This window comes from Corticium candelabrum, chromosome 22, assembly GCF_963422355.1.
Source record: "Corticium candelabrum chromosome 22, ooCorCand1.1, whole genome shotgun sequence".
Taxonomy (NCBI): domain Eukaryota; kingdom Metazoa; phylum Porifera; class Homoscleromorpha; order Homosclerophorida; family Plakinidae; genus Corticium; species Corticium candelabrum.
Window position 1 is genome coordinate 4,436,430 of NC_085106.1, and position 15,615 is coordinate 4,452,044.

A 15,615-nucleotide genomic window follows, 5' to 3' on the forward strand; every position below is an offset into this window, starting at 1 on the left:
TCAAGGCTTGATTTATTATTTTCAACTACAGCTAGCTGCACAATGAGCGTCTATTCGTTTTGCCGCGTGCTTCTGAAGTCTATTATCCAATTTGATAATTGAATTATAATTACTAGGCCACAAGTGCTCCAAGGCAGCCAACTGTAATCAACGCGTTTCATCTCTACATCAAATGGTTCGTTGTATGATTAGTGTTTCTCGTACATGGGTTAGTCAGAAGAGGTACACATGAGTTAGTATACCCCAACCGGTCTTGTAAAACGGATTCCTGAGTCACGTGATGCAATGATATGCACGGTGTTCTCCAACTATGTCGTAACTTGTCTGCTGTGAACTTCAATCTTCTGTCGCTTTTCAATTTTATAGTATGTACAGTATCCTAGAGATTTACAGAGGCTACTCTCTGTTCGCTGACTATGTTCCGAAAGTCCTCAGAATGATGCAGCTGTAATTGTTTACCACATGCAGATGCTAAGTGATATCCCAAAACTGTCAACTAGAGGTCATAACAGGAGATTATGTAAACGTAAAGCAACTCGACGGCTATCAAGACGAAACAGAACGGAAAAAAGATTCATGAATACCAACCAACAGCCCGCGAAACAATGAGGACTGTGAGTTGATGTCACAGCGGTGGACCGTTTAGTGACCTTGCTAATTGGCTATACTTCCTCTAGCAGCACCATTCTTGCTGTAAAGTCATACCTTTTTAATTAATGAGCTAGAAACCCTAACAACTCGTGAAATGCGAAACCTTATCAAACAGCCTGTGTACTAAAAAAATTAGTTACGCCGTCGGTACCCTACTATAGAAAATCTGGAGCTTGCGGATCCAATGATACCAAGATCGTCGCTGTCCGCCCTATTGCGAAGAACTTGAGAAGTTATTACAGATTTTCAAAAAGCAAAGTCAGTGGTAACAGAGAGTTGTCTGTTGGACCTCCTACTTCCGTATACGTCCTACGCACGAAATCCGTAATTACACACGTTCAGTGGCCGAGCGGATGGACGCGAAGACGGTGCTGGACGAGTACGATTTCGACTGGCTAGCACACGCGCTAAAACTCGACTGTCCGGTGACCCCTCTCGAGAACTTGACTTCCATGTTTTGCGTTATTTAGCGCGCGTTATGGTCGGTAACTCTACAGTTTTAGCTACTTTTTAGCTACAGTAGTACTTTATTTCTACTTTCTACTTTCTTTATGTTTAGCTACTAGTAGAAATTGCAAAAAAGCTATTCCCGGATGTTTTCGGAATGTAACCTCGTATGCACAAAAAAACCTTCACGTAACTCTCACTCGCAAAGGTACAGTATACGCGTAGCATACACCCTGTTTATCAAAATTTAACAAATTGGAATGCGCAGCAAAGGTGTTAATCACTTTTAGCTGATGAGGTGTTGCTAACAGGTGTTTTAGAAACACTTTAACAAAAATTTCCGTGCTTCAAACACTCCTAAACATGTTTCTTTTGTAATTTAACTTTGCTAGAGACACCTACTACTCTGGATTCACAGTAAATTTTACATAAATTTGGCATTGTAGGAGATATCGGTGAGCTTTAATGAAGTCTGTCAGATGCGTAGTTTTTTCCGTAGACTGTGATTGACAGTAATTGCTGTTTGTTGCTGTATAGAGGCACGGAATATGTCATTCACATTTCATGTGTTTCGTGACCGTAGCTTTGCTGTTGATGATGTAGCATTGCACACACACACACACACACACACACACACACACACACACACACACACACACACACACACACACACACACACACACACACACACACATGCACACACGCACACACGCACGCACACACACACACACACACACACATGCACACACGCACACACGCACGCACACACACACACACACACACACACACACACACACATGCACACACAAATATTATTTTCTTACTTGTGACCACTGCTTGTACAGCTTAGCAACAGAAATACAAAACCAAAACACGAAAGCACCAAAAAATAGAAGATTCTCCGAATACGTGTTGTTGCAACTTGCCTGCAAAGAAGTTAGAGTTAAATGTGATAACATGTACTCTTACCCGTAATAATAAGTACACGTACAACCCTAGGATTACAAATACATGACTACCTAACACCAGACAACACACAAAAGCACACTCACACAGCAGGCAGGCATGCAACCAGTCAGTCAGTCAGACCCGGAAAACGAGTGGCGGACCACACATTTCTAGTCTGTTCGTCTCAAGGATCAAGGAGAAGAGTTTTCGAGTTGTCGTCCAAGTCATCGTTTGCGGCTTTGGCCACGAACGCCGTTTATGACTCTGTTGGCCATTGGGGCCCCGGCCCTTTCGTGTTTGATCGTTTGTTTGCTCACTTTTTCATCTGCACAGTCTGCTGTCTACAAGTCATTGTTTGGTACTTCCGTCTTCGTGTCTTTGCGCCAACATTTCCTTGTTTGAGCGTCGACATCATCGATTGCACGCATCTTTACCTCGCGTCAGCGCTAGACGTCTTCTACGGTGGCCATGCACGTCGTGATGTCTTCCTCTACCCATATTGTCTACTCCTCTGTATCAACATTGTCATCATGGATTGCACGCAACTTTACCTCGCGTCAGCGCAAGGCGTCGTCTATGGTGATGTCCATCCACGTTATCAAGAAGACAAAGACACTGTTCAGTTTTTTGTTCTTTAGTTATCATTGTAAGACCATGCTAGGATCAACTGTTGTGTATCGTGCGTGCATTGCTTAGTTTTATTAGCCTGTAATAGTAAACTCTTGAACTGTCGTGGATAATATTTTTACTTTTAGTGTTCTGTATGTAGAGGTTTGTGCGTCAGTCAGTCAGTTAGATAGACAGACAGATAGATCGTTTTATTGCTCTTAAACTTTAAAGATAGGACAAAGTATACAAAACCGCCTTTGTCCATTACTCTGTTCATCAATTCCGGCCTAATGGATAAGAAACTGAATATCTCAATCTCTAAATTTGTCTATCTCTACTTGACCATGTGAGAGGCTAGATAGAACGGAAAGGCGTCGCCTCAATACAGTGAGAAATTCTACTGCTGTTTGATATCTCCAATAGCTTTTGCTTTTTGCCATTTCTTGCAGAAACAATTCTGCCGACTCGCCACAGCGACCGATAGACAGACAGACAGACTGACAGATTGAAGGGGATGTTGGTGATAGAATTTGTATTGGTACCGCAAGAACGAAGAAGCGACGTCAGATGCGTTTGCGATGATATCTTGGTGGACGGCATGAAACGACGACTCTTTGATTCAGCGGCAGAACGCTAGCTAGAGGGTAACCGCTGGACCCGTTGTCAAACGTGATGGTCCACTAACGCTGCTGTGCATGACCTGCATGCCACCATATGCATAAGCTTGAATCGATTAAAGAACTGGAGCTGAAACAAAACTAAGACGCGTGCGTGCACCAGTATCTGCTCTGGCGTCTTAGCCGTCAAGAAGGACTTCACACGCATCATCAGCGGTGATTTAGTGCACTTAGGATAACAAATTACTGCTAAACCAAACCAATCAGAACTTAGAGCAACATTCAGGTTCTAAGACGCTGATAGGCTTAGGTTATTTCTGAAATCATTCTTGTACCCTTCTGGCCCAGGCTACAGCAGCACCTACTACTTTGTTTCTAAACAATCATACTTCTGATGTGATATTTCTTGTGTGCCCTTATCGAAACTGAGAATGTGTCTCGATGTACCTGAACTATAAGTTTAGCGCTGTTCAAGCACGTTTTAACTGCATGTATTCATTAGCAATCGCTCTGTTCCTGTAGGATCGAGACCACACCGCCTACTAGATCCGTTTAAGTATTTGCATAAGTCAGCACTCTATCAACAGACTATTACGTGCAGTACCAGTGTTCTCGCCAGTACGTACCGTCTGTATGGTCATTTTAACGGTTGGGACAAGAAAGGGACGTTTGGGAAGGGGAAAACAGCAATTATTGACGGTTGGGAACAAAATTGGACAGCCTACCATACCTACTACTGTGGGATGTCTTCCTTCAAGATCCATTGTGGCCATTGACCTCTTGGTCTTGATGGTCCCGGCATTCCTATAGAACAATCTCGTGACATCTAAATTCTTCGAGCGTGGTCTCTTTGTTGTTGCAGACTGTTGTTGCAGCAGGTGTTCTACTTACTGTTTATCTTCATGTCTAGGTACACCTTTGCAGATCTCTTTACAACATAACCATGGCCCAATCACCAAGCATTAATTCCTTTATGTTGTACGTGGCAACCAGAGACAATAGACGAACAGCCAATCGTACGCGCGAAACTTCCTTGAGAGAGTTTTCTCACCAGAACAGTGTAATTCATGTTTAGGATTGCGAGAACCTGTCAGACATAAACAACAAAACTCACCTGTCTACAACTGCTGACCCAAAATTGATCGATTTCTTGGTTTTACGATAGTTATACGGAAATCTAACATTACGTCACCAGTAGAGATTTTATGTCCCGTATACGGTACCTCTACTTGCGACTACTATGGACTTTGCGGTCACGCGAAACGACAGTCGCTATGTAGGATTTTAAAATACAATTTACAACTAGCACGTCTAGAAAGAAAATAGCGCGTATATTCGTAATTCTTCGCGACAAACACTCCTCCTACCGTACGTGGCCCGGTATTCAGGACTTTCAAGGCTCAGCTGTAGAAGCGACGGTGTAAACACAGCTTCAATTACTAGTTGAAAGCTACGAGTCAAAGGAACGGAACTTCAAAGAAGTCACGTGACTTGCGAGGAGCAGTATACTAACGGGGTTCTAATTGCCTAAATCTCTGTGGCTGGCTGACTATGTACGCCAAAAATGACCATATATGGGTGTTACGCTACAGGAATGTACAGTATGGTATATGCAAGCGAGTGACCAATCACGACAAATTATTCTTTTTTTTTGTCGCACGCGGCAACGAGGGACAATGGCCGGGCAGCCAATCACTACGCGCAGTTTGACATGAGAGAACATCTACAGAAACGTTGTTTCAAGTAGCGCTGCCTGAAAATCTACGAGCATCCAATCTTGCTGGCGTAGTATGCGCAAACTTGAAGAGTAGTGCGAGAGCTACGTACGGAACTTCCTTGCTAACGCGCGTCGCCAACTACCGCTACCGTACACTGTACAGTAGCTAGTGTACGGAAATTGATACAATGTGTATTTATAGACAGTTTAGACGGCTTCCATTCTGTCTACGGTCGGTGGAAGGAGCCGTCGGCAGCCGCGGTGTTCGGATACACTTGGCATACGTACACGAGACTGGTTGGGAGAAAGAAAAATTTGCTCCACTTCGGACAGAAGCTACTCCCAATGAGTATTGCTTTGTAGCTTTCATTTGAAGCGACGCTCGACAGAGGTTCACGCATTACTAGTTTGTAATGGCTTTCTCGGTATGCAGGCGGATAACTGTAATGTTCTGAAACATGTGCCGCTTTGACGCTCACATTCGGACATTTGTGGTACAATGACATGTAGTACGCTAGCCTCGTACCAGACCCTCTCGCGCCGTCGTGCCCGGTTCCCGTCAAGCACGACAACGCCGGAGAGGGTCTGGGATCATACCGCCTACCGTGTATGCTATTAATTAAATAATCAAACTAGCTCGTATGTCACCAAGCCTCAGGCTACTAATACGATTAGTCTAATAGTTATTCTCATGTGTCACACGGAATGTCTTGCAACAGACTTGACCTTCCATTCGTACTCTACTTGTTTCCTTTCAGTGTTGGTATCCTGTCTCTACGCAAGCTCTACGTATTTGTCAACCTCTTTGGGAAAGAGGACTTCCTCTCCAAGAGACTCTAGAGCGGAAGTCAACACCGTGTCTGACAGTACGCTCTGCCAGGCTCCAAATGTTCCCGAATCGTACTCGAGCTTCCCGATTTGTATTGTTCTCGTAGCCTAGCACAGTAATAGAGCGGCGCCTAGTGCATCCCTAGTCCAAGCTACCTAGACTGCTGATCAACTCACATTGGACCTCTCAGCTTCGGATAACGTAAATCGAATTCAGGATCGAGCTCCCTCTGTGAATGAATCTCTTTCCATGCGGCAAGGTGGGTCTCTTCTCATGCAGCTGTAAACACGATGATTGATATCAACATGACGTCCTAGACTAAAATTTTGACGACATAAAAATTTTGGAAACTCGTCAAATGACGACAGCTAGTTCAACCGATTTTTCGAGCCCTGAATGAGGTTTATTCCACAAGTCCGGAGTGGCTATTATATTGAATAGTGACCAGTGTTCTAGCCAGGAGTTTCTGCCAACCGTCAATATGACGTCATCAAATATAATGACGTCAAAACAATGATGTCATCAAATGTTTGATGTTGACATATTTGGTGATAACATCATACTTTTACTTTATCTTTTCCCAAGTTGTACTACCTAGAGTCTGATGCACGTATATTAGTTGCTGCATGATTTGTAGACTATTCAATATAATTGCGACTCAGAACTTGTCGAATAAACCTAACCTTGTTGAACATGACAGACAGAGAAATAATACACTAGATTATTAGAATGACAAGTTGACTTAATTAACTTAAAACTGGGATTGTGAGCTGAGCTTTAATTAAAGAGTAAGTTGTGCACATGCGTTGGCTACTGTGCCCGTCAAACATAAAAAATTAATATTATTTAGTAAATAGTATAGGAATACTAGGGCATACCTACGCCTTCTGACCATTCATCCTTTTTGACCATAGCTAAGACGCTACATCTCTAGTAGTCTGGCGTAATCATATGTAAAATCCATACAAAAACCTCTGAGAATTTGTAGCTGCAAGTGTGCTGTGTAAGAAAGAATCACTATGTTTTATAGCGGATACATCCAGTTGAGTGGCTATGCTGTAAAGAAACCTGTAGGTACAAAACATGGGATACAAGATAAACGGTAATTAGTAGGACACCTGCTGCAACCACAAGCTCATTACTAATTTGTAGTAGCATATCCTGTGTGAAATCCTGTGTGAAACACTAACAAAGAGACCACGCCCGAAGATTTTAGATGTCATGAGATTGTTCTGTAGTAATCAGGGGCGTAGGAAGTAAATGAAAACCGGTCCGGCCTAGCGCGCGCTAGTGGGCTGGACAATGTAGCGCACGCTAGTAGATGGGCGGGACAACTTTAATTAACGAGAACTATAATGACAGCCATGTCTAATTCTAAAACTGATACTTATTGCTGCTCATAACCTTAATCGAACTTTCCAAAAATGCGAAGTCTGTGCTCACTACCAGCCACAAACTCATTTAAGCACGAACTGATCGACAAAGTGTCTGTTTTAGACAGACAACTACTTCGACAACTTGCTAGACTCCTAATCTCACAGGTCTGCTCCTGATAGATGCGGCGGCTCTGAGATGAACGGGTCTTTTTAGCGGCCTCGGACCTCCGTGCATTACCTGCACACATCTTAGCCTCGCATCGGCTGGGTCTCCGAGCCTGTACAGTACCTTCAACTGACGTCTGGAGAACGCAAGGCCGACGCACAAAGTACTGCATGAGCAGAAATATATTACTTATTTAATCGGCTATACCCTTAAAACGGAAGTTGATGCCATTGAGCGTCTGGCGAAAGTGCATATTTCAAAAACCGGTCCGGCCATGGCCGGACCGGTCGGACTGGACGCTACGCCACTGGTAATGTTGGGACCATTAAGACCAAGAGGTAAAATAGTCCACAATGGATCTTGTAGTAAGACATCCCACACTACGTGTGGTAAACCTGCCCAATTTTGTTCCCAACCGTCACTAATTGCTGTTTTCCTCTCCCCAAACGTCTCTTCTTTGTCGCAACTGTTAAAATGACGGTACTCGTGATACTGGCGAGAACACTGTAGTCTACCAATCATGCAGTAACTACATGATTATACATGCATAAGACTCTACGTAGTACAACTAGGGAAAGGTAAAGTAAAAATATAATATTATCACCAAATATGTCAACATTAAACATTTGATGACGTCTTTATAACTGATGACGTCATTATAACTGATGACGTCATATTGACGGTTGGCAAAGTATCCTGGCTAGCACACTGTGCACAATACATTTCAAAATACCCAACTAAAAATTCTGTTTCTCTTTGACTTTGTCTTGCATCAGCACAACACTAATGACACAAGCAAATCGAGTTGCCGTGGGCGTTGCCTACATGGAATCAAATCATTTTATGCAGAGGATTACTCTGCGTTTAGGGTTTAGCACTTTTGTCCTTCTTCATTCAGCTTCTGAATATAACAAACAATGCAAACCCACCTGAGATTACACTGGCCTTGGCAGATCTCATTATTATCGACAGATGTTCCTGACAATTAGTAGTCTTTGGTAACATGCAGTTCTAACATTGTTACAGTACAACTTCATTTTGCTATAAAGCGCAATATCTGTTCCAGTGAGTTTTTTACTGCCTTCTCTAAATCAAATTTCCAATCTTTCAAGAATTGATTCACGTGATCTTAGACACAACCCTTACTAATTGCATTTGTTCAAGCAGTATTCACTGTACTGTACCCCTAGCTGTTACTCTATCAAACTTCCATGGCCATGCAGGCTTCAACGAAACAATAAAATCTTTGATAAATATATTACCTATGTAATTGTTTATACCCAGACCAAAACTTGGTGCCAATAGTTCATCAACCAAGCAGAAAATCATTATAAGAATTAGAAATGTTTGTGTTGTGCATCATGATTAACTTAAGATATTTACAAATGGCAAATTAATCGAGTGGGAAATCATTACCAGCAATCCTCTACGCCCAGACCATGAAATTCACTACACATGTACAGTCAATGCATACATTAGCATAGCAATGTCCAACCTCTCAACTGAAGACACTGTAGCAGTTACCAACATTTTCCTAAAACAAAATTAAAGCCCAATGAGAAGATTTAGAAGTTAGATACATGTATATCAGAACATTGCATTTGCCGGAAACTTTCCCAATACATCCATGCAATTTCCTTGTTCAGGTTTGTGGTTTTACAGACTCACCCCACTTAAAGTTGCAGTTGTATCTCTGAGAAGGTTTCCATATAAGACGTATATTACAGTAACACGCAAGACTAGAATTGATAGCTGAAGCAGCAAGCATTGTGCGTATTTCACGTACACTGATAGATCTAGGTGAGACTCGACTTAGATAGTGTCAAACACGTCCTAGAATGTTCTATACCTAACTACAGTAGGATGTGAGTTGACGTACATGACATGAAACCCTAGGTGAGTTATCTAGAGTTCAGGATGATGTCGTCAACCGCAATTACTCTGATTTTATCAGTCATAATTACAGTTGCTGTTGCCAACATGCTCTAAAGGTGAACTCCCATGTAAAATCATGCAATAAGTGTACTTGTTGAACTATGTCTGGCCGTTAATTAAATAGGATCGTAAATTTAGAGACATGTCACACAATTTCTGTTCTGCCACTGGATGCTATATGTCTTACATGTGTATAATGGCAGGTGTCAGTGGCACTGTAGTGCATAGCTTTATAGAGATGCAACGAAAGTGAAACTTGAGATTACATATAACTCTAGGCCTTGCCTCAAACAGTAGATTCCGTGGGTTCAAGCCTTACTGCGTTAATCGGCCACTCCTGAGGTTGCGTTTTGTCACGTTTGGTCACCTGCCTACCCTCCCAGTAACCGTTACCGTTTCCCCGAGATGGAGCCTTGCTTTCTATTTCAAATTATAGCCTAAACGAATTCGAATGAGCTTACTTTAATTTGAATTCAGCCGTCCGCGTGCACGTTGTCGCATTCGCCAGATATCGCCGGTTGTGTTGACGCCACGTCACACCTCTTACATCTGCTCAGAGCGTGCCACGCCGCAGATGGGAGGAAAGGGTCTGGCTACGCGAGAATAAGTCACGTGGACACGCCACACGCAGTTATCCTTGAAGTGCACTTCAAGGATAACTTTATATAAGTTTTTTCAAGGGAAAAAACTGTGCGGGCCCGTGTCGAATCCGCCACCGGATTTATTGCTCATCCCGACGTCCAACGGTCTCTAACCAGAGGTTGATCCGAGGCTTCTTGCGTGGGTTACGTTCGGGACAACCCTGGATTTCGACATAGGGACCGCATCGGGATGAAAGCGAAAGCACGCTTACGCGTCGGGATTACACCGGAGTTACGTCGAAATACTTTGACCGCGGGATTGACTCGGGATCGATATAGGGGCAATACAATATATTTATGTTTAGATCGCGTAACTAATAAAAATATAGTCACCATCATAAGTGCTGTACACTGTACTGTTTAGAACCTGTATCGTTCCAACACGCTATAATTCTTGCACACTTGTCTAATTAGACAGTCTAGTAGACCACGCCTACGTCCTCTAAAGAGGCACGTGTGTCTAGGCTTTTTCCAATGTCTCTTGATGTCTTGCAAACTCGGTGAGCTGATTGATACCTAAACAGAACATACAAATACAATACACAAATACCATTTATAACAATTACAGTTGTACACATGCATGCACATAGTATAATAGCGTGGGCACGTGCACACCCACATCCAACACACACACACACACACACACACACACACACACACACACACACACACACACACACACACGCACGCATGCATGTACGCATGCACACACACACACACACACACACACACACACACACACACACACACACACACGAGTAGTAGGATAGACTACCGGTTCTGGCACACTTCCGGTCTGGACTCCTCGCTGCGCTTGCAGCCCATCCCGTAACTGTGCCAGAATGTGGTACTCTACCCTAGTACCTACTACACGCCAATCCTAACACATCCTCTTATGCTGGCCCACCAACTCTCTCCCGTTCATGAGTCTAAAGCGTGGATTACATATCGTCTACCTCATGTTGTTACACCCTATTAGACAATTGTAATCTATAGGATATACATGATGGCAGCATCAATCAAACGATTCAATCATCTTCTTGCTAAGGGGTTGACTACTTCTGAGTTGTATGATGAGAGTATTGCTGTCATTAAGTCATCTATGGTGCAACAATCTGATGGTGAAGTAGATTTATCAAACCACAACTGCAGTTGCATCACCTCACCAAGAGCTACTACGATGTAGTATGTGTTAGGATTGGCCTATAGTATGTAGTAGGGTAGACTACCACATTCTGGCACACTTACAGGATGGGCTGCGAGCGCAGCAAGCCATCCAGACTGGAAGTGTGCCAGAACCTGTAGTCTACCGTACTACTCACATGCACACACACACACACACTCACATGCACACACACACACACACACACACACACACACACACACAACACACACACACACACACACACACACACACACACACAACACACACACACACACAACACACACACACACACACACACACAACAAACACACACACACACACACACACACACACACACACACACACAACACACACACACACACAACACACACACACACACACACACACACACACACACACACACACACACACACACACACACACATGCACACACACACACACACACACACGCACCTGCACACACTCACATACCTGTTATGCCTACAAGGTATAGTTGTTGATGTACTTTCAGTATCTGTTCTTAACTATGCTTCAATGTTACATAGAGAATGTCCTTGTTCACCTTTGTTAAATACAACAGCCAAAGATTAATTAGTTTAACAATAAAGTTCAGTTAGCTGTCGTACTTTATAGAACTGCTCTTTTCAAGGATGTAGATGATGCCATAGCTGTTTGCTTGTAGTTGGCTGTCTGTCTTGTGCTTTAGCTTGTATATTACTTTTTAATTTTGTTGTTGTGAATTTGTTAGTAGAAATTGCAAGTTAGTTGATTTTACATATCAAACAAAACTAGCTACAGTAGGCCCACCACATGCATAGTAGCAATACAAAGATGATTAACAAAATTAAAAAGTGGTAGTATTTGCTATTAGCACATTTGAAATCTAAACACCTAAAAATTAACACGAGAAAAGGAATGAGAAGAAATGAAGAGATGAAGAACAGATAGTCATATACTACATATTTGCAACAGTTCAGTCGTAATTAAATAACTTTTAAGTTATTTGAAACCGATGACTCTGATCATGGCATTTGTCAGTTAGTGCCTTTACTATTCTAATCCATTCAGCTTTCTCGTTGCTTGATGGATATTTAGCAAAACAATGACCTACAAAAGAGCTTAGACATCATCAATCGCAATTGTCACAATTATACACGTACTTCTTATAGTTCTCAAAATGTCTGGTTGAATTCGGTTTTTTGTCGCATTACCATAGCAGGTTCTGTCAGCTTGTTCCCTCTTTGTCGGCAGACAGTCTAACAAATTGCGAGCAAGAGCCTGGGAATTCTTTGCACTATGTTCTGTCTCTATAATGCTGATTTTTGGCACTTTGATTTCAAATATTCGGTCCCCGACAAACACTAAAAGTAAACGTATATCTATTTTCACAGCTGATTATAGTTAAACTGTAGATGTTTTCATCACACCTTCACTGCCAACAACGTCTTGTACTCCTTTGTTCTGGAACAATACATATATGTATGTATGTATATTATACATGTTCAGTGGTGCCATACTTGATCACTTCCTTTCCTTTCTACTACCATCCCCAGAAACTCCTTTATATCTTTCAGTTCTTTCATTATTGCTTGGAAACATGTCTAATTGGAAATATATTCAACGTTCCAACCATATTTAGTGCAACTGTCAGTTTGCACCGTGCACAATCAGCAAACTGTGGGAAAGCATGTAAACCTTTATTCATTTCTGGCTAACATATGTAGTGGCCATTATTACATAAAGCACTTGGAAGTACTTGCTCATTCATTAGCATGCAGGGCAAGACACAAAAGCAAAAAGATTCCATGCAACCTGATGTTGTGGTACTGTCTGTTCAGCCTATCAACGGACAATTAGTAATTCGTCTTACAAACAATTTGAGGACAGTATGTAACAAAGCGCCTGGTTGTAAGAATGCTGACAGTATGCTGTATCATTTGTCAACCATAACACCACAAGTATGAAACTACAACATATGTATCAATCTTCAAATGCCCATCAATACCTTTCAACAAGAATGATCCATTTCATAGGCATGCCCACACACCACACACACACACACACACACACACACACACACACACACACACACACACACACACACACCACACACACACACACCACACACACACACACACACACACACACACACACACACACACACACACACAAGAAACCCACACTCATCAATAAAAACTTCTTGTGCAATACACATAGTTCAAACATATTTCACTAATAGACAAAATGACAATCAATGTAACTCTGAGTACTAAAACAGTAGTTTAGCAATGTACATTTAGCATGTAGACAGTTAGTCAACTAGTTGTTACACGCAGACAAAGGAAAATCAAGCAAACATTTAAGCTACTCACCTGCCGTGAGAAACTCTGAGAATCTTGCGTCATCGTCTAATGAAAAACAAAAGTGTCAGCAATTATGTCTAGTCAACCAGCCAACTAGTTGTTACAGACAAAGAAGTGTCAAGCAAACATGTCTACTCACCTGTTCTAAGGAAACCTGCTGTAAAGAAGCTCGAAAACCTTCCATCTAACAAAAAACAATAGTTTCAGCAATAGTCAGCCAGCCAAATAGGGGTTACATGCAGACAAAGAAAAGTCAATCAAACATGTAACATACTCACCTGTTGTAGAGAAGCCTGCTGTAAAGAAGCTCGAGAACCCTCCGCTTAACGAAAACAATACGTTCAGCAATAGTCAGCCAGCCAACTAGTAGAGGTTACATGCAGACAAAAAAGAATAACAAACATGTAAGCTATACTCACCTGTTGTAGAGAAGCTTGCGGCAAGGAAGCTCGAGATTTTTCCATCTAACAAAAAGCACATGTAGTACACAAACAAAACAATCAATGACCAAATAAACCCTTGGTCTTCCAAAATCTTTCAATGATGAAAACTTCTACAAATGCATTCAGCTATACTCTTCAAATAGTAGACAACATAACATATCAGACACCTCCTGAAGCCAAATACTGAACGCTTCAACTACTGGCTCTATTCCGTATCTGAAAAACCATTAATTCTAAATAGAATTTAAAGATACGTACAGAAACACATTAGACCATGTCATTGTCCAGTTCATCTTCAGTTGAGCTACCCTATAAAATTGGAATAAGCAGTTGCAACACAACTAGTTGAGAAATGTACAACCTACCAAGACAATGTCTCTTTCCATAGCCTTGGCACTGGCCACAGAAGACATTTTCTTTTTGCTTGCAATTTTCTTGGCTTCAACATTGACAGCTTCTTCCTTCAACACAAACAACAAACACAAAAATAATTTCCTTTCTTTAATTAATTTAATTTGTAAATTACTTGTAAATTATTAATTATTTTTATTATAATTAATTATTTGTAAATGTACAGTACCAAATAATCCAATGAAAGTCGTCTCTTCACTGCTTTAATTGGATTGTCTTGTCTTGCCATTTTTCTGTACCAAAGGACACTGAGAGATGACAAGAATGAAACAGAAAACAAGAAACAAAAAGAGTACTTAATTAAAACACAACAAACACAGTGGACAGTATATGCCACACTGAGACAGTATATGACACACTGAGACAGTCTATGACACACTGAGACAGTCTATGACACACTGAGACAGTCTATGACACACTGAGACTATGTACAGATCGAACTACTGAACCAACTGACTGACCGCAACCATACCACAACATACAATAAACTTTGTCTTTGCCCAGGCCCTCAATCCACAGCGGCTTCCGTCGCCCTGAAAAAGCACTGAAACTGATACAGTGTGCACATACATGCAGTAGACTATCTAGGACGCGCACCATATATTACAGTAATTTACAGAACTGAACACAGTATTGCAGGAACACCCACAAAAACAGAAAATGTAGTATTACTTGGTCTCCAGCTCAATCACCATGGCAAGATAAAATTGTTTGTCCGGGCTCCAGTAGGCCATAACCTCGTCTCCAACTTGTAGGAGATCAAATCTTGCTTCTTCATCATCCTGATGTCTCATCCGCCATTCCTTCGCCTTGGATACCCTTCTCTTCTCACCGTCTTCTACAAACGCGACCTTTACAGCTTTCACAACCTCCGTTGCTATATCTAGAAATAAAATAATTAGCAAGCGCTAGTAGCCAGTAGAAAGAGAATGGTTTCATCGCATTTATTAGGAGCTTCCAAGGCTGAAAGTGTCAAATCATTCAACACATTAGCTATCAGTTCCTAGCCAGTAACTTGCAAGAGCAGAACGAGAACAGCGATCAGCGATAACATCCGGGAGTGCGGTCGAAGGTGTGACAGAACGGTCTAATCATTTACATGATCAACAGTGTGAGAACCTCCCTTGCCAGAAAGGAAAATACTATAATTCTGGTGTCTAGAATGAATCGAATCGTTGGATGTTCTAACTAACGAGCATGTTAGCACGAAACCCTTGGGTCAAGTCACCGACTTCACAAATCTTCACACAAAATAGACTATACATGAGACCTAGAGCAATTAAAACCAAAATCAAAA

At 41.8% G+C, this 15,615-nt stretch overlaps 2 protein-coding genes across 2 annotated transcripts in view; both read right to left on the reverse strand.

The window, feature by feature from the left end:
* The window catches only part of LOC134197206 (beta-galactoside alpha-2,6-sialyltransferase 1-like), an 11,403-nt gene extending 1,556 nt beyond the window's left edge, over positions 1 to 9,847 (reverse strand). The window contains exons 1-3 of the mRNA XM_062666484.1: positions 9,757 to 9,847; positions 8,856 to 8,894; positions 1,923 to 2,024 (exon numbers count right to left, since the gene is read on the reverse strand). Of these exons, the coding sequence (XP_062522468.1) occupies positions 1,923 to 2,024; positions 8,856 to 8,890 (137 nt within the window). The 5' untranslated portion in view covers positions 8,891 to 8,894; positions 9,757 to 9,847. The remainder of the gene's footprint in view (positions 1 to 1,922; positions 2,025 to 8,855; positions 8,895 to 9,756) is intronic.
* Positions 9,848 to 11,936: 2,089 nt separating this feature from the next.
* On the reverse strand, positions 11,937 to 14,085 carry LOC134197474 (uncharacterized). The gene is made up of 10 exons (XM_062666805.1): positions 14,075 to 14,085; positions 13,982 to 14,017; positions 13,884 to 13,928; positions 13,743 to 13,786; positions 13,604 to 13,648; positions 13,474 to 13,509; positions 12,619 to 12,702; positions 12,529 to 12,562; positions 12,262 to 12,462; positions 11,937 to 12,208 (listed from the first exon to the last, which is right to left on the reverse strand). The coding sequence occupies exons 5-10, from the start codon at positions 13,646 to 13,648 to the stop codon at positions 12,096 to 12,098; spliced, it is 513 nt and encodes a 170-aa protein (XP_062522789.1). The 5' UTR covers positions 13,743 to 13,786; positions 13,884 to 13,928; positions 13,982 to 14,017; positions 14,075 to 14,085; the 3' UTR covers positions 11,937 to 12,095.
* Positions 14,086 to 15,615: the final 1,530 nt, after the last annotated feature.

What these genes read in the sequence shown, in the direction of transcription:
- LOC134197474 (XM_062666805.1), bottom strand. Translation starts at nt 13,648, where the DNA reads ATGGAAGGTTTTCGAGCTTCTTTACAGCAGGTTTCCTTAGAACAG. An exon ending in CTCAGAGTTTCTCACGGCAG is followed by an intron (nt 12,703 to 13,473) that starts GTGAGTAGCTTA and finishes ATTTCCAATTAG; the next exon opens with ACATGTTTCCAAGCAATAAT. An exon ending in AAAGGAAAGGAAGTGATCAA is followed by an intron (nt 12,563 to 12,618) that starts GTATGGCACCAC and finishes GTATTGTTCCAG; the next exon opens with AACAAAGGAGTACAAGACGT.